The sequence below is a fragment of the Tyto alba genome, unplaced genomic scaffold, assembly GCF_018691265.1.
Source record: "Tyto alba isolate M040663 unplaced genomic scaffold, T.alba_DEE_v4.0 Super-Scaffold_40, whole genome shotgun sequence".
NCBI lineage: Eukaryota > Metazoa > Chordata > Aves > Strigiformes > Tytonidae > Tyto > Tyto alba.
Genome location: NW_024881316.1, coordinates 2,527,894 through 2,548,141, shown reverse-complemented (window position 1 = coordinate 2,548,141; position 20,248 = coordinate 2,527,894). Strand labels below are relative to the sequence as shown.

Below are 20,248 nucleotides of genomic sequence, written 5' to 3'. Positions count from 1 at the left end.
ATCTTCGTGCCCTCCTCTGGACTCACTCCAACAGGTCCATGCCCTTCTTACACTAGGGGCCCCAGAGCTGGACACAGCACTCCAGGGGGGGGGTCTCACGAGAGTGCAGGAGAGGGGGAGAATCCCCTCCCCTGACCTGCTGGTCACCCTGCTCTTGATGCAGCCCAGGGCACGGTTGGCTTTGTGGGCTGTGAGCACACATTGCTGGCTCATAGTTTTCCATTCACTACTACTGCCAAGTCCCTCTCCGCAGGGCTGCTCTCAATCCACTCATCACCCACCCTATATTTGTGTTTGGAATTCCCCCGACCCCTCTGCAGGACCTTGCCCTTGGCCTTGTTGAACCCCCTGAGTTTTGCACGGGCCCCCCTCTTCCAGCCTGTCCAGCTCCCCCTGGATGGCATCCCTGCCCTCCAGCGTGTCACCGCACCACACAGCTCGGTGTCAAACTCTTAAACAATCATTATGATTTAGGCTCAAGCTCAACTAATAAGAACAAAAAGACATGTGATCCTGTGTTGCACACTAAAGTACAGAACTTAGAGATTACTATTAATCTTGGTTTTATTGCCCAAGTGTTCAGGAGGCTACTCTCTTAAGCAAGCTCTACCAGGTGTAAGAAAAGGGCTATTCTGAGGTGATATCCTCAACACACCATTTAAAAAAAACCCTGTCTTTATTCAAGAAGCTGATTTTGTTAAACAGCATTCTTGAGACGGTAAGGTAGTAGGAACAGGCTGCAGCACAGTGAACTCAACCTGGCAAAAGGACCCAGGAACAAAGCGCTCTGCAGAGCCTCCCCTGGCAGTGCTGGGACCCTGCAGAGCTGCCCACCTCGGCCGTGCAGCTGAGCGGCAACGAGAGCTTCTGCTTCACATAACCCTTCACGTGTCGAGTCTGCTCCTCACAAGAATTACCAGAGATATGTGAACTTTTGAATGGAATGCTACTTTTTTTTTTTTAATTAGACTTCAGAAAGTCCAAACTGGTTAAAAAAAAAAAAGGTCTGGGCTGGCAATTTCTAAAAAATCCCTGCGGTTTTACTGACCATCTCACGTCAATTCCCATCCTTATATCCCATGAACTGCAGAAATTCTTCAGGGCTCCAGTTTACCCAGAATATATCACATAACATATTCTCTCCTGCCTCCTGCGCCACTGGCTTTAAATCTTTGGTGACAAATCTAGTTATTTACTCATGCAGATAGGAAAACAACTGAAACCTCTTAATCTCTATTAGTATTTATGTCATTTAAGAAACGGGTTACCCTACTTTGCAACAAAAGTATTTGAACTTCTCGTTAATTCACAAATCAAATATAAACGAGGTTAAAAGTCAAGAAAAAATATCTGGAAGGATGGAATGAGGAACATTTTTTTTTGTTTGTAGGACTAGGTGAGATGGTGATTCTTGTCCTCTTCCAACTATGTATGTTCAATTTCTTCCCTGACAAGTCAGACTGGAAACCTAAATTACGGGCAAGGTACCAACACTGAACAATGCCTTTCCTTATCTGCTGGAAGCAAAAAATGAAAAGATGAAATCAAACAAGCAAGAAAAAAAAGGTAGGACTGACTGGGGCATGCTGTAATGTCAAATTAGCACTGTGAGATGGGTAGTTTAAAATACACACATGGGAGGAAAAAACATCAAAACCAAAAGAGAAGTAAGACAAAACTGACTGAATTTCAGTTTTACACTATTTTATGTTAATCACATCTTAACAGTTCTTTCAGTTTCCCCAAAGTCCTATAAAACCAAATAATTTGAATTCACAGAGTTGTACTGAAGCCAGTCAGTACAATGCATCTTTGCACATTCGGGTTCCAGAACAAAAGTTCAAAGTTGTATCATATGCCCCTTTCATTAAGGGTAACAAGCTCTTTCTGAATTGAAGGTCAAAATTCATTATTCTGTAACAATTAGCTTCTTTAACTGTTCTTGCTTTCATATACAGTTCAGCTCTGTCATGACTCCCTAGAGCTGAAAGACCTTCAAATCCTAATAGCTCAAAAGAGTCTACCTTCCTCTTAGCTTGTGCCTGAAGGACCAGTGAAATTTAACACTGGTTTGACTTTCTAGACATATGAGTTTATGTTACATAAACACTGAAACAAAGCTTTACTAGTTCCCTCCTCCTAAAGTCTACCACAATATTTTTTTACCCTCAGACTTTCTAACTCCCTCATGAGCTTCTAGTCTAAATCTGGGAATTTTCTAATCAAAGCCCCAGAGTACAGCACTAGTTGAAATTTCAACCATGAAGCCATGACCTGAAATAGTAAGATACAGCACAACATAACACTGTCTATAAATCAATAATTGATGCATAATTTTAGCTCTGGAGTGACTTAAAATGCTTAAGTGAGGCTGGAGAACAGAATAAATTATGTAAGCTTATTGTTATATCCAATTACATATTTTGAAATATAGAATCATTCTTGGCTGTATGAACAAGAAGAACATGCAGTAATTTAAAATATTTATTACATTGTCACTGAACAAAACTGCCACCATTCACATGTATAACTGGTTTATTATCACAAAATATGAATTAAAAAAATAGCATCCCTACAGTAACATACCATTTTTGCCTGCAGACTTAACTGCTTTGCAATAAGTATGAGATCCCATGAACTCCACTGGTATTCTCAGTAACATCTGTAACTAAAATGCCCAGTCTTACTCTCAAATTTTCCTGACCAAGTTTCACAAAATGGATTACAGGCACTCTCATGTCAACTTCAGATGTATATAGTATGTAGTTGTGCTTCAGCAAAAATACTACTTAAGCAATCTTTATTTTAAAATTAAATTGCGATGATCCTTAATTCCTCACAAATAATTTGATGAAGTGTTGCAGTTTAAATAATGATTTCATTAAGAGTACATTTATTACTTCAACTTACATATTACAAAGATACATTACTCTCTTATTAAAAAGATTCAGTTGCCCAGGGGCAAGGCTGCTGTTTTACGTGGGTTCCTGCTATTGAAGAACTTGCCTAGGAAGCAGCAATATTAACTCTCCATCACCTTTCTGGTTTGCAAATTACATGCTCTCAGCAACATGACTTATACAGATGAGAAGACAATGCAGAATGTTTTTAAAACATTCCATGAGATTTAGGAACACAGCTTCTGCGTATAATACCTGTATTATAACTGGTTTTGGTGCATTGCTAACTGCCTCTGAAACTTACAGTAATTAAAGCTACAAAGAAATGAAAAAATCAAAACAAAGCAAAACACTGAAACAGACTTGAAAGAAAAGAAAAAAAGACACTAAGAACCAATACTTACATACATAGCAAGCTAAAACAATGCTGAATTATTAACAAGAGCTACTTTTTGACTGCAAGCTACAAGCTGAGTCTCTGTTACTCCCATGCTCTGCACTGAGAACTGCAGATACTGTCAAGTTTGTTGCATTAGAAGTCACAGCCTCCTTGGTTTTGCTCATGCTTTGCAGAATGCATCCTGCATGCCTCTCTACTTCCTCGAAGTTTTAAAGATTGTGCTTGCAAAATTCACATGTCTAAAAGCTAAGCCTGACACCACTGCTCTAGGCTGCCTTTACAGATGATGGGCAGAAGTAAGCAGTTCACCCAGTTACTTTGGATACCTTGTTCTGAATTGCTTGCTGACCAGTTTCACTCATTAAAATGTTTTTTAAAAAAGCTAACCATCTGAGACCTCTATAATGGATAAGGTCAGTTTATTTTCAGTTAATACCAATGAACAGAGCAATTATTCTCACACCTAAATGTCTCAGCTGTTCTCCAGCATACTTAAAATACCCATCAAGCAAAGGATTTATTTTACTAAACAATAAACACATAAGTTGCCTCTTCCAACCTGAGCTTCTTGGCTCAGGCATCAGAGGTGGACACACTGGGAGGTACTTGTATGTACTGAAAGCAGGTGTGAAGAAATATCCTTGGTATTGCCCATTTCTCTCTGAAGATGACAGTGACCACCTTGATGACTACAACAGGTTACACACAACTTTTCAATAACTAAATCTGGGCTAGAGGAATTATACCTCTTATCAAGGCCTACAAAACTGAGTTCAACCATCTCTAGGGGGTTCTAGTTCAACCTTTTAGAAATTCATATTCTGCTACTTTCCAAAAACTCTTTGACAGCTGTCATTAGTAGCAAAGGCATGCCACTAAGTCAGCACCTGCAACGTTGCTTTGAACAACTTTTCAAATAGTTTCAGGAAAAAAAGATTGAATCCTCACACCAAACATCTGTGCCACTAACCTTAATTTCTTATGACAGTTCTGACCTTTCATTTCTGCAGCAGTAGCTACAGCATGTTAAGTGTCCAACTGACAAACATGCTTTGACAGATGCAGGCTGAAATGTTGATAAAGAACATACCAAGCTAGAAGAGCTAGAAAGCCAGAAATCTTCAGAGGAAACTGCTGAGTTACTTGCTGCCCAATGTGCTTGTGCATCTGCTCAACAAATAATGAATATATTTCAATAGCCTGTCAAAGCTTTAGCTGGAAAACAGACCTGGAAGGTCATTTTGGTTTCTTTGGTCATGACACACAGCGATCATAATCTTCAGTGTCTCTGCAGATTAACAGGTATCCATGCTGATCTCAATTAAAATGACCCGTAACCACCACTCTAAGGCTCCTTATGGGTAGACTTACAAGCAAAGCATGAGCAATTTACAGAATAAAACATGAATCAATTTGAAATGTAAATGTTGATAAGCCCTCACAACATAAAGCATGTCTCCTCTCTGAGACACCATCCCCTGTGACAGCCTGCCACGTTAAAGGTAATGGAAAAGCTGCAACCAATTTCAACCAGATTATACCCCACATCCTCTGAGACACACAAAAAAGAGATAGGGGGGTGGCAAAGTTCTTCTGAAGCTGAAAGCATCAGGATTGTCCTTAAGTAACCTACAGGCTTTAGTCATCTGTGACTGATGCAGGTTTTCCATGGTAAACAGAGTTAAATAGAGCCACAGAAGCCCTACCAGGGGAGCAGAATAAAACCTTCAGTCAGGGACATGCATCTGGACCACATCCTCTCCCTACGTCCCCAGTGACTGAGGGACTCTATCTGGCTTAGCCAGATCTTCGGGGGTGCTTTTTGTTGCTGGGAAACACTGGAGCTAAGCCACATCCCAGTTGGTTTGTTTTCTGTTGTTTTTGGTGTTGTTTTGCATTTTTTTTTTCCTTTTTTTTTTTTTCTACATTTCACAGTAGAAGCTTATCAATCTGGCCACTTGCATTGCAGCCAATTTCATCCTCTCTGCCACGCTTCTGCACTAGCCATCTCCACGGGGTGCTTCCTCTGGGCTACACACAGGCGGCTCCAGGGCTGCTCCTCAGAACAGCCACACGACCCCTCACGCACCCGCTTCGCCAGCAAAACTCCCAAGGGTGCAAAGCTGTGGGGACTCTGAAAAACACCACTGGGTAACGGAGCGCACAAGCTTACTGACAGCCGAGATGAACATGAGGGATTACTCAAATCCACGCACATCCTCGTCATTCAGAATCAACAATTTCGTGGTACTCATTCCAGACTTTCCCTCCTGGTTTCACTACAGTGCCAAAAGATACATTTCAGTTGCAGTAACTCCCCTCCCCAAACTCTTAAGCATTTACGAATTATCTAGCAACCTAAAAGTATAAATAAAAATACTGTTTTTCACTTGGAGTGCACATGCTAGCTGAGGGAAAGGAAGCATTTTACACGCACCGAGTTTAGGTGTGCAGATGTCTATAAAGTACAGGAGCACTGCTAGCTTTGGCCCTGCTTGTTAAATGGCCAACTGAGATTCCAGGAACTGCTCAAGATCACTCACCTCATCTATGACCTATTCAGGAATGTGACTTATTTCTCAGCCTTCCTTACTGAGGAAATCTATTCTGGTTTTCTTTTCTCTGTCACAAGTACAGGGCTGGATATAACTGCTGCTCTCAAGTTGCCCTGCTCTACCAGTACTGGGCACTTTTTGGGGGGGGCTGACAGATCTCAAAATTAATTATAACCTTCTAAAGGCAGCAGATTTATCCTTCACCTTAGAACGAAGTCACAGTATCTGTAACAATCAGTCAGTATTTACTGGTTCCTATCTGCCTTGTAACTAATTCAGCACACCGACTTGCAGCTATGTGGTCACTTAAAGCACTAGTTCAACATTAGATGTGAATCTCTCCTATGGTTCTATTTTAGACTCCCTGAAAATTAAAAGTAACACTTTATAAGCAAACTCCAAGGGGAGGAAATGAGTCTCATCACACTGCAGTGTGTTTTGAGGCCTCCCCTTAAATTTCATTTTAAAATAGCTGTCATTTATTTCTTCCCCTCAGCTTACAGAATACAGATCTAAATTTACCTCAACTCTGTATGAAATCCCTGCTGAGAGTTGTAAAATGAGTTGTGTGTGCAACCTCATTGCAGGAATATGTTTGGTTTTTTCCTTTTATTTCCCAAATTAGCTCATTTATAAACAGTTCTGAAAAAAAAAAAAGTCAAAGCCAATAAAAAGTCTATGTTGAAGAAACCAAATGACATTCACACTGTCTGGTAGGCGTAGGCATGTGTTTTTATTTCTTGGTTAGATTATACTAGCGATAGCACCTTCCCTAAGAGTACATTATGATACTTTGTGGAATTTCTCTTTTTGCCATTGATGGACCTTGGCAAAACTTTGTAATCCTTAATCCTGAATTTATTATTCATAAATAAATCTATTTCTGTATTTGCACAGTGCAGCTTTTAAAAAACTGAAACTAAGTTAACACAAAGAAATGAAGAAGGCTATGGTTACCAGGCAGATCACACCAGAGTACGAGACTTTTGAGCAGAGTATCTACATATCCCAGTAAAACACGTTTGTGACCTAGAGAACCACTAACTATAATGTTTATAAAGAAATTCTAATATAGCTAATTATATCTGGGTGAAGAGTCACTCCCACACATATGTGAAATTGGACAAGCACCAATATTCATTTACCCTTTGAATCACTGCTGTCCTAGCTTTTGCAGAAGGCGTTTCATTATATTGTCATCTCTGGATCACACAAAATCAAATTCACTTGACTACAAGGTTTTCAAGACAATGAATTATTAACTGCCTTCTGCTTTAATTATGTCTTTCTAAACCAGGTCTTGGAATGATTAAAACAATATAACATAGAGACTGGCTTGCTTGCTGACTTCATCAAGGGAAGGAGTGCCTTTTTATTTATTCAGGGCTACAACCTCCTGAACATAATAAAAATCCCTTATCTTGGTGATGAGGATACAACACTAATTGGCAAGTGTCTGCCACAAAGCAGCAACTGAACAATTCAAATTTACTGTAGCACTAAGATCTACTTATAATTCATCCGCTTACGGAGACACTTTTATTTGTTAATGTAATCCAGTTCCTTCATGTACCACTCCAAAAAGTCAGAGAGAGAAGTGGACATATGATTGCCTGCCCTGGCTTCACGTTCAAATACAGCTGAAGCTTAATGACACACAACAGACTCCTGACATTCACTCTGATGGTTCTGTATGACAGATAATGTTTGCCTTCAAGTATTTAAGAGCTGAATGCCTGTTGTGTTTACAGTCTGAAGGCCAGTGCCCTCAGCAAACGCATTTATCTTAACTTTCATTCTTCTAAGTGTGGTTCTTGCTATGTTTGTATAGTCAAGGCTGTCATGAATAAGCCATTAAAGCAGTGTTGCATGCATTAATTTTTGTGTGTGTGTGTGTGTGTGTGTGCACAAACATGAACCCAGCACAATTTTCCCTTTAGAATGAAACGAAAATTGAGTTGAGACAAATACTACGGTATAGTGAAGAGCAGATGTGGCCTTTATCTTACTGGGAAGGGATACATAGCCAGTGCCTATATAGCCACTGGTCAAAGCTCCTCTGGCTGCCTACACCACATCTCAGGTAAATCCCCACATGGTAACCACACTCCAGTTCAATCACATGTTTCTGTCCTATTGTATTTGTACACTCACCACCTCTAAGCCAATTCTTCAACTTGGTCCCGCTTTTAAAATCGCTGTCCCTCCTAACTTAACCATGGCTTCACAGACTGTCAGCAAATTCACACACAATCAGGAATTAGACTTTGAAGCAATTTTGCACTTACATCTATTATTTATTCTCTGCTTAGGACTTGAAAGGTACTTCATTTAAGATGCAGGTGGTTCCTTCATCTTCAACCAACTTCAAAGAGTTCACAATCTTACAAAGAAGATTTGAGTTTCACCAAGCTCTAATTTGCTACTTTTGTTTTTACCAAAATTCTTGCAATACTCTAGACACCGTTGTTTGCAACGTTACTACAATTCTGGGTGTGCTTCAGTCACCATTTATGTCACGCTGGGGATGCACCTTGACTAGACTGTGACAGAAATCATGAAGGACACATTGTGAAATGCGGACAGAAATTAAGATTATTTTTTTTTATGTGTCTTGAAAAGCAAGATTCTAAGAGGAATTTGAAGTAGTCAAATGGGTTTGTCTTACTGAGGAAAGACAGATGTTACTGTATATACACATATCAAATCACATACACACAGAATTCTACTCATTCTACAAAGCAGCTCTTCACCAGAAAACCAGCAAACATGAATGAATTTGTATAAAGACGGATTAATAAAAAAAAAAAAGCAAAGTCTTTTGAACAGTTATAATTATGCTAGTCAGATAAATCTTAATTGAATCTTGAACTGTATGGAGAACAGACTGCATAAATGTACACAAGGTATCTGTCAAAAAAACAGTTCAGAGGAGGTTTTTCTGTATTATCTGAAACTAATTCTAAGTTTTCATAGAACTTTCCCCAAAATGGTGGGAATATACATTTAAAATACATCCTTAAAATAGATGTTTAATTATATCAAAATCAAAGATTTATGTTTTGAACTTGCTTTTATACTTAGAGAAATCCATGCCCTTCAACTTTCCTGAGACTTTTTTTCAAGTATTGTCTACTCATTTTATCCCAGGTACAACATAAAATCCCGTCTGAAACTCTGAGCAACTCTGTTCATAGTGTGATGCACTACTGCCAGATTTGCTCTTTCCCTTCTTTCTGCTTACAGATTCCCTCTTGATGTAATCCTCGACTGTCTAGTAAACATTTACTACACTGACACGAAGCAGGAAAATACTTTCCCCTCATTTCCTACAAACACAGAATTAACACAAGGACAGATGAAGCAACTTCACTATGGCCACACAGGATGTGAGAGAGAGAGAGAAATAGAACCCAGATCTCTCAAGTCTCAGCAAGTCTTTTAATCACAAATCTTAAACAAAGTTTAAACACAGGAAAAAAGTAAGAAGGTCTGTACAAGATCATTCAGTAGACTAATTACTGAAGTGCTTTGAAAAAAGCAGAGTAGAAAGTCTTTTACTTGACATGAACTCTTACCTAGAACATCTCTTTCATGTTCAGGAACAAGAACTTTCCATTTGGATTCTTCTGGGTCACTGAAGTCAATGTTGATTAACCGGTAGTTTGGAGAATGGCGGTTTGTCTTGAAAGTGAACACTGTTCCTTCATTGGTGACATACTCATACTCAGCCTCAAAGTTATCTATCAGCTTCACCCACTGAAGAATTCCTGCAAGATCAAACACATAATGTAAATTTTTCACCTCCTGAAATAAAACCTTTTAACATCTGAGGGCAGAGTCTTCCTGACAACTGCTGTAGGCTCGCCCTTGAACAATGGCAGTGACCAGACGAGGTACAGCTGTAGAAAGGGCTGAATATGTACCAAGTATTAAGAATTTTCGAAGAATTCTCCAGGTTAATAGCCTGCAGTGGAAAAACGCCAGTTAATGGACATGTTAACATACTGGTTTTGAGGAATTTCTAGGAAAATATACACAGAATACTGACAGAACTACAGCCAGCATTTCCCCAGCTCTCCTAAGGGGCTGCTGGAAAGCTCAGGTGTTTGCTGCAGAGGTGCTCCTACCACAGTGACTGCTGTGGAGCCAGTGCCACCGAGCACATCAGGTTCTTGCCAACGGAGTTCACAAGCCCCCACTTCTACAGACTTCTTGGAACGGGGAGTTGCAGCTGAGACAAAAGGCTCTGCACTAAGCTTTCAAGCTCAATTCTCTTTTTAATAGCTTTACAAAAATATATTCTTTAATTAGAATATTTTTTTTTTCTTTCTGAAAAAAAAAGTTACTTTTTCTTAAAGGGGAAAGTTTTCCATCCTCCTCAAAAGCCCGGAACTTCCCACATAATAGAAATGATATTATTTGAATTACTACAATAAACTTCAGTGTAAAGAATTTCCCTGTCAATTCAGAAACAACATTTCTAAAGTGATGTTCTGCAGAAGCTTGTCACCACCAAAGGACATCTACAAAGAGGTAGCTAAAATGTTAACTTCTGAATTTGCAAAGAATTAAATTGCATTTTTCTTATCAACCTTCCAGAATATCACACTCACTAACAGAGAACTGCACTTCTCTCAAACATGAATTGTCTCAGTTTACTCACGCCGTACCACAGTCTTAGTATTGACTCAACCCGGAGTTGAAAGACTCCACTACTTTTTATTGACAATTTACTGTTTGCAATAGGTTTAGAGGCTAGTAGAAAGAAAAAGCAGCAAGGTTAGATCAGATAAGTAGTACACTTGTTATATCTGCAACCCAACCTATCAACCAAACTTACTATTATAAGCATCATTCGTTAGCTATGCTGATAAATTAGAAACCTTACTGATATGTGAAATCAAAGCTTTTAGATCTTAAAATAACATTGGTCGTACTCTCTGCCTCTTCTCTAAAACTAAAGATTGGGTCTTTGCTTTTAAATATAGACAAATAAACTGCCCATAAATCTGTTCACGGCACTCTATAACATTTGCGTCAATAAAACAGCAGAGCAGCTTATTTTATAATATTAAAAGCTGAGCAGAATAATGGAAGTAGATCATAGTTGAGCTGTAATTACTGTAAGCTTAAAAAAAATAAAAGAATAATTGAGGAAGCAGTGAGATGGCTAAGGTTATTTTAAACCCATTAAATGTAATAAGAGAGTACAGCCAGGCCTAATACATTCATAAAGCTCATATCTTCTAATTGCTGTTTTGGTTTAAGGAAAACTTCCCTGTCTCTTCATGTAAAGTGATAGATTAGCCAATTAAATTGTACTTTTCATACTGCTGTAACACAAACTTTCCAGACAATCCAGTCAATTTAGCATCCTGCCTCTGAGTGAACCAATTGCATGTTAAATCTTGATTTTCACTGAGGTCCAGAGGTTTCTCCTTCTCAAGAGATTTCACGTTGAAGAAAAATCCTGCTAAGTCCCTCCAGTTGCTCAGAGTTCTATGGAGAAAACCTGCTTTGATGCCCAGTAAAACAGAGAAAACCAACCTACAGTGGACTCTGATATACACCAGTGAAACTGTTTTAAGATCTCTAGTCACATGCACAAGTGTTTTAGTAAGTAAGAACTTAACTGCAGTGTAACACCGTAACGGCAATGGCATATTTGTATTTTAGTATCTGACAGACTGAAACTATTCTACCAAAGAACAACAAGACTTCGTAAAAAGGAATCCCCAGATTGTTGAAAAAACCCCACTTTTTTATGGTAAATGTGCACAATAACTGTAGTCTCCATGACTGCAACAGAAGTTGGATTCTGTGAAGGACAATAATGTGACATTAGGGATTGACACTGCTGCACTGCGACTCATCCATCCACTCCCAAATGAACAACTAGTAAAAAAGGCAAGAGTGCTGATACGCTACAGGGATACACTAAGTTGTTACTGCAAAATCAAGAGCATTCATTTTGTTAAAGTGGATGTTATATAGTCCTTAGAAAACAAATACTGCAGATGAATCACCTCTCAACTGCTGTCTCACTGAAGTGGTTAAATACAGCAATATGTAGCCTAAGTTAAGAGGCAGTAATGAGGCAATCTCAGGCAGCTGGGACCGTTACATCAGGTACATTTGGTACTGCACAGAGCAGTTTGCCAGGGAGAGGAAGAAGCCCTTTACCATGAGATGGGTATCAGACATAAGAGGATGCAACTTTATGGCTGGTTGCAGCTGATCCAGTTGTTGCCTGTGACTGAAAGGGATGTTCCAGCGTTGCCGTAGATCACCCTGCACAGCTCTCTCCTTTGTGCTAGGAGTAACAACTCGGTGACCAACGCACCCAGTTCACTGGGCGCTAATATGGCTGAAAACTGATTGGGTTGGAGGGGAGGGGATGGGGACACGACATGGGACCATTTATCCCCAGGTCGCAGCAGGAGGGAGGGGAAGGCCCCTGCAGCTTACTAGAGTGGCACTGCCCCGCTGTCAGGCACTCTGGCCTGGCTGCTGAGTTTGAGCTAACACCTAATCATCGCCAAAGAGGAGTTTGTCCTTCATCACCTTACCCCAAAGCCTGCTGCTTCCCTTTTTCTTACCTGCCCTAGCAGTGAACTGGTTCAACCAGTTAAATGACAAAAAAAAATAAACAAACAAAAAAAAGTACTGTGCTGCAATATAAAGTTTTCTCTTTGCTGCCTGAACCAGCTCGCTCCAAAGCAGCCAGTACACGCCAGGCAGCGGCAGAGAGAGGCTGAAGAGGAGCAACAACATTTTTCATCAGCAATAAGCCAGAAGATAAGCCTGACCGCAGCAGAACTGCATCCTCCCATTTTTCCCTCCTCCTCCATCAGCGTGTCTCCACCTTTACACTTTGTTTGGTGTTTGCCCAGGTGAACTAGTAAAGCTGATTAAATTCGCTAACCTAGAAGAAAACTAGTCCCTTTCTGTTTTACAGGAGTTTTTTCCCCGTGACAGATTAGCAAGTGCAATCACACAACTACAGGGTGAGATGAGTGAAGATGCTGACTGACTCAACAGGAGGAGACAGTGTTAGATAATCTGGGAGCACGAGACGATGGATGGGACCCCTCTTCTTTCCATGGCAGCAGCTGCTTAGTCTGGCACTACTAGTCTCATCAAACTGCTCCCTCCAGTACCCCAAATGCCCAGGGGAATGAGCAAGGCAGATTTTTATTAAAGACAGCGCATTACACCAGGAGGAGAGTTTGCTTGAATGGACACGATTTGAAGTGTAAAGCATACCTCAAAGATTCTGTCTTCCTGGAAGTGTCAGGAATACATCTACAAGTCTGTCTAGACAGACACACAAACATGCATTTCCAATTCAAACCCTGTGCAAGTAGATGAAGCATAACTCTTATTTCTTCATGTCTGTCTGCTGTTTACACGCGTGACTACTGAACTACAGAAGGTATCTGCATGCAGCTTTCACGTGGCCTGAATTTAGGATGGATGATTCTGCAGTAACTGATTAAATATTCAAAAGCATGGTGAACCATGTACTGAGGGTCTCAAGCAGCACTCACTTACTTACAGCACGTTCTCTGCACACGTGTAACAGAGCACACTCTTACAGGAGCTGAATGAGTAAGGCTGAGAGCTGTCACCTAAGCATCAGAAGAGGATGTTCCAGTGATCAGAGGCAAAAATACAATTTAGCATGCAGTACAGATATGGGAAAGTATGCCTGATCATGGAGGATCCACATTGTAACTTCTGGAATAATAAAGATATCTACAGACAATCTAGATGCAACAATGCAAACCCTCCCAAGTAACCTGTTGCAACACTAAGTCACATGCACCAGTTTGCCAAGGGACCTGTGAAAAAGTCAGTGAAGCTATCAACAAACATACAGCCGTAGTCAAAAAAACAGATGCCTTTACTTAAGTGCATATAGCTAAGAAAATAGAGATGAACTCTGTGGTTTCACTAAGGCAACAGTCGTCTGGAAAGGGCTCTGCAGGGGTGGATGACGGACAGGCTTCCCAGGAGCTACATAAGATGCAGGAAAGAGACGTTCAAAATAGACCAGAAGTAATGACAGGAGGCCTAAAACATAGTTTTTATGTAAAATGACCCATGAAATTACCTTATACCTTACATTACAGAAAAGACGAATACGCAAGAGTATGATAAAGTATATAAAACAATGAATGACTGGGAGCTGTGGTGCCCAGACCTTCTGTCAGAGCAAGGATGCTGGTCCTAGACAGGTCACAGACCACAGCCAGTTCTCCATCGCATGACTGAAAACTCATGTGATCAGCACGTCCATTCCCAGCAAACGGCCTGGGGTACACGCACACTTCCCATCATATGACTGGATGGATACTCACTTGCTGGTTACATACCTGACCAAAAGTGAATGTGTGCACAGCGTCGTGTGGCATGCAGGTGTCTACCCGGTTATCAAAACAGGAGAAGGGCTACAGAGTGTCAGAAACAAGGAACGATCTGGTGACCACCAAACAGTTCATGCAAACCGGTTCCTCCTCACCGCTGAAGCACTCCAGCAAAAAGGGCACCGAGGCCCATGAACAGGAGGTTGGTTACCATGATCCAGGAGCAGATTCTTGCTTCAGTCTCAAACCCAGAACAATCAGCCTCTCAGCAAGAACAGTACATCTATAAATTATGACTTTAAAAAGTCCTCCAAAATCAATGTGAAGGGTGGGCACTCAGTTCCTACTTTTTTTAAAAGAAAGGATGGGAGGGAGGAGGTGAGGAACTGAATCTTGATAGGAGATTTGCAGGTTTAGCCAGCAGCCCTCTGAGAACATCTGTCATTGAGGGGAGACACTGAGAAGTGACATCTGTAGTCCAGGCTCCCTTATTCTTAACACCCGAGCCACTGAAGACTATAGTTTAATCCAATAAGCATACAACAAGACAGATTTATTATACATGGGAAAAGCACGAGGTTGAAGATCTTGACAGTTTACTGTATACTGCTGCTATAACTTAATCCTTTCCTCTGCCAGTCCTTCCACTAAAATGCATTGCCGAAGAGATATAGGTGCTTTTGCCTATATATACCAGCCAGGTATCCATCAACAAATAATTGCATTACAAAAGGAAGTGCAGTAGAGGATTTATAACCTTTATTTGATGGACAATAAAGCCATGCCACAAAACATAAAATCATAATCCTACAGAGCTGGCCCTTCTTCTGCAATGTTTACGACAAAAGCAACATAGAGTATATAGAAAGAATTTTTAAACAAAAGTTTCTGATCCACAGAAGATCAAAAGGGAAATTGTATCAGTAAGCATCACAGATTAAGCCCCCAGTCTTGTACTGGACTCTGAACAAAAAAACATTAATTGGTCTTCTAAGAACTCTGTGTGATGAAGCAGGCTTGTAGCTGAATGGTAACTACAGAAGAAGGAAAAGCTACTTAAATAAATTGATTAGAACAATAAGAATGATCACAGAAAGCCTGTTATCAACCCTCTTTCAGACACAAAGGATACAGTGGCTGAGAGTCATTATTCATCAGTTCACAAAATGTTCTCAGTACTTGCTTCCATATTTCATGTTTCATGGAAAGGCCAAACAATTTGTGGCAAATACCCTCTCAACTGTGCTGTCTGGAGATACAGGGGTTAGTGATCAACTAATGCTAGGTATTTTTATCTGATGTGAAAAAAAGTTTTCACAAGGTAAACACTCATTCAGCTTTTTTCATGTACTTTGGCAGTCAGAATTATCAGGTGAAGCTATAAATGTTAATCTCCATAAATTTATACTCCATATATATTGATTTATACTTTTTGTAAGACAGTTTTTCTGGAAGCAGGGCAGTGCTGAGAAAGCTTAGGAAGTGAACCAAGAGGTTTGGCTCATAACAATGAGACAGACTTTCTACCCAAAAGAGCCACGCCAAATTTCATTATGGTACAGGCATTAAGCAGATACTTCTACTAAAGGAAAGATGATGATTTTTCAACTCTTAGCTTTCACTCTGAATTGATTTTTCAGGGAGGTACTGGAAGATAAGCATATAATGGGTTTGTCTCTGAATCATAACTGGAATGTTAACAAGCTCTGAAAAAACAAACAAACTCAGCCAGTCATCTTCAGCCTTAACAACTGAGCCTCCAACTTAGCTACAGGTATGACTTTCTAAACAGAATTAATTTTGGTAACTATTCATCAGTTATTTGTCTTTCATCTTAAAGATGATAATTTGCTCAATCATTTTAATAAGGAAGATTTTTTTAAAACAGTAAAAATACAAATCAAAACAAAAGTGCCTTTAAATCTAATCTGCTCACATAAAAGCCTTAAAACCAATATAATTTTGGTTTTTTTGATACTTTATATGTGTATAGTCACATCCACCGAGTATCTACATGCAAAACTGTAACTTTAGAGCATATGGTTTTTATGTATATTTTGTGCTAGAATTATAACACATCCGTCTCCTAAACCTGAATGATCAATGCATTCAGTACTACCAGACAGAAGAGAAACATGCTGCTTTAGTTCAATACTTTGCTACTGACAGATTAATCAACATACACACCTATACAACAGCACATCTTAGTAGGATGTAAGAGGACAGTAACTTCACAGCCTTAACACTTACAGTTCCAAGAGCTGGATACTGCAAAAAAGACTTATAAAAGTAGAAGTCCCGTAGCTACATGCATTATTAAGCACTTTCAACTTCCTTTCATTTCTGTTTTCCCCATTCTTTTAAGAGAAGCACACATTTTACTGATTTTTTTATAAACAGAAATGAATGTGTCTCTGTTAGGTCTTAATTCCTGTGGAGATACAAATCATAATTTTAAGCTGTCATACTATTGCCTTCTTACCTCACTTATTTTTAAGGTAAATTACGGTACAAAGTCACTGTATCTCCTCTGAACTCTGGACTTCTTTTCACCTCTATTTCTGGGAAGAAATAGAAACATAGAATCATTTAGGTTGGAAAGACGTTTAAGATCATCGAGTCCAACCATTAGCCTAACACTGCCAAGTCCACCACTAAACCACGTCCCTAAGTGCCACACCTACACATCTTCTAAATACCTCCAGGGATGGTGACGCAACCGCTTCCAATGCTTGACAGCCCTTTTGGTGAAGAAATTTTTCCTAATATCCCATCTAAACCTCCCCTGGTGCAACTCGAGGCCACATCCTCTTGTCCTATCGCTTGTTACTTGGGAGAAGAGACCAACACCCACCTCGCTCCCCCCTCCTTTCAGGTAGTTGTAGAGAGCGATAAGGTCTCCCCTGAGCCTCCTTTTCTCCAGGATAAACAACCCCAGTTCCCTCAGCAGCTTCTCATAAGACTTGAGCTCTAGACCCTTCCCCAGCTTCGTTGCTCTTCTTTGGATGTGCTCCAGCACCTCAGTGTTATTTCTTGTAGTGAGGGGCCCAAAACTGAACACAGAATTTGAGGTGCGGCCTCACCAGTGCCGAGTCCAGGCGGACAATCCCTTCCCCAGTCCTGCTGGCCACACTATTGCTGAAACAAGGTTGCATGGTTGAAGGTGCAGTTACCATGTAAGAAGTATCTGAGTTTTCACACAGCAGCACATTTTCATTGTTTAGTACTGGCTCACTAAAGCAAGTCAGAACCATCACTTTTAAGAGGCTCCTCAGACTGTGAAAACCCATACACTCAAAGGCTTCCAAGTTTCAAGCATCCTCTATGAGGGGAGATTTTGAAAACTGGCCATTTGCTCTGGAGTTTGTCACAGTACTAAATCCACAATAGCTTTTATGTTCGATAAGAGACAGGTAATCTCATGGTACAGCACGTGCTTCAAATTGGAAGAGATGGTTTTAGGGCCCCAGTGGTACGCTCGTAACATTTTCTGGGAAATGGATGGCAGAGCACAGCCCTTCCCTCGGGCACCTACATCCACAGCAGAATCGAACGCCCTTTTGAATCATGCAAAACTCTGCTTGCTCTCAGGTCTTGCTCTGAGCCAGGCAGCTACGCAAAAGAACTCAGGGGTTTTCTGCCTCTTTTCTTCACAACCACAACTATTTAAATTGTCTCACTCTGGTCTCCAAAGGAAGGAGAGATTTTCAGACAGTTTGGATTCTCTTTGAAAGCAAGATCTCTTCATTTCTTGGGACCTGGCTTCACTTACGAATGTCTGAGTGAGGCAGTACTGGAGAGGAGATATTAAGATATCCTTGAAAAGACTACAACTTCGTTGTGTTTGTACTGAGTGGGGTCTCAGAATCACTCATCCTGCAGATGATGGATGACAGCTACTCAACAATCATGGAAAGTTAATGTACTTGCAATTTAAAAAAAAAATTAATGGAAGAAGGGCATTTTTATTCCTTTGAGTTAAAAAGTTCAGGTATGTCAAGATATATCAAAGATTACACCATACGAAAGAAATTAAGCACTTTTATGAGCAGATTTCTCCATCAGTTTCAAGGCTTCTATTTTACTTCCATTTGAATGATCACTCAAAAGACAGGAAAAGAGAATATGTATGCTTTGTTTTGAGAGAGTTACACCTTATGTCTTCATGCAGCAGAACACAGGAACAGAAAAACAGGAACCAAAGTGATCGACCTCTCTCACATGCCATCCTTATCTCTAATATACACAAAGAAAGCACAAATACGTATTCTAAAAAATAAATTCATTCTGTATACTATTTATAAATGTAGCATCCAGTCAGAGAATAGCAGCATGAAGATCTCCTTGCTCAAATTAATAGCAAGCTATTAACTATAGCAATTTTATTACTTGCCCCCAATTTAAGAAAAAAATGATACTAAAAGACAAACTCTTTGGAATTGCCAGTTAAGGGATATGAAACTGCTTTCTTAACATAAACATTCTATTGTTGAGGCTTCACTCACATTTTCCAAGACTCAATTGATTTTTTTTTTTCCCTTTCCCGATTTGTTAGGGAACTAGTATATAATGGCCTTGTTTCAATATTGATTTTTGAAAGTTTTTGTAAAGTTACTTCAATCACAGAAAAGTCTTTCAAATAAAGAAGAGTACTCTTCCTCCCACCACATTCCACTTTCTAGCTGATGTCTACTGTCTCCTCACTATCCTTTTTCTTTCGTTCATTTTCATTACAAAGGTTCTGATCCACTTTTTCAGGCTACACAGCACAAACCGACTCATCCCTTTGATGTTACTGTATATAGCACTGTTCATTGCCTTTTTTTTTTTTTAAAAAAGAGCGCCTTATAAATTGCAAGACTAAACTAAAACACAAAAGGCCAGATAATTCTATTTTCAGCAGGAAATGGACACACATCACATTTGTTTTTCTACCTGCCCTCAAGCCACATATCTGCTTTTTTCTCGGTGGGGAAGAACAACCTTCTAGCCAAAGGAAAGAAATAATTCACGTGGCTGCTAACACTGCTCTTAAATTCCTTCTTGCAACTTGTGTCTCCCAGTCTAACGCAAAGCAGTTCCAGTTGACAATGTCTAAGCAACCAGCGAGCTGTGAACTGCAGGTTTTGCTCAACTTTTATTGCATTTTTCCAAGCCAGTGGTTCTCAAATATTTCACACTAGCTCCTCTTCCCATATACATGTCCTCCCGCCACCTCCCACTGTTCCAACCAGACACACGCTGCCAATCTTCAAGCAGCTCAGCACGCAAAGCATAAGAGCCCCTACCACTGTCCTGCCTCCCCAGACTCCTTGTACCTCCAACTTACACAAACCTGTGTTTAGCTTCTAGCTAGTGGAATCCCTTCCAATCAAACAACCCAGGCTGTGCTTTCCAACTAGCCATCGCTCTCAACTTTTTGCATTCCAGAAGTCACAGCAGCCTGTCACAGTTTCTATGTGCCCAGAGATTATAACAAGAGCTACCTCTTCTGTTCCCCATGCTGCCTTGTATCTCTCCTTTTTCGCCTCTGTTCTCATGCTTCAGCTCCCCCACAAAGAAGAAAGTGGGGCTCTGCCCAGAGCTCTGAATCAGTGACTCAGAAATCTGCTCTACGGTACTCACAAGAGGATCCTGATTTATTTATTAGGCTTCCTGGATGCTACCATAATACAAAATAAAGAAAAAGGTCAATATTAAGAACAACTTCAACATGACCAATAGGCCACATCATATTGGTTTAAGTTCACAGCCAAGACTGATTAAAGAGCTTTCATTAATTTCTTGTTGCACACCAACAGATTTGTGTTAAATCTCCTCCATACCAGCACCAAACCACACATTCAGCAGAATAAATAGTCAAGGGTGACAATCTAATCTAAAAGAAACAATTTCTCCAGAAAAGGGAAAACCAGAATTACTACCAGGCACAGAAACAGTAAGAGGCATGATACAAAAAAAGCATTGCTGGTTTTTTGTTTGGATTTTTTTTTTTTTTCCTGTAAGGTGTAAAACAAGGTT

At 40.1% G+C, this 20,248-nt stretch overlaps 1 protein-coding gene across 1 annotated transcript in view; it reads right to left on the bottom strand.

The window, feature by feature from the left end:
• The window catches only part of LOC104366429 (prolyl endopeptidase), a 108,284-nt gene that overhangs the window by 46,154 nt on the left and 41,882 nt on the right, over positions 1-20,248 (bottom strand). Inside the window, exon 8 of the mRNA XM_042803092.1 lies at positions 9,434-9,625. Within this exon, the coding sequence (XP_042659026.1) occupies positions 9,434-9,625 (192 nt within the window). The remainder of the gene's footprint in view (positions 1-9,433; positions 9,626-20,248) is intronic.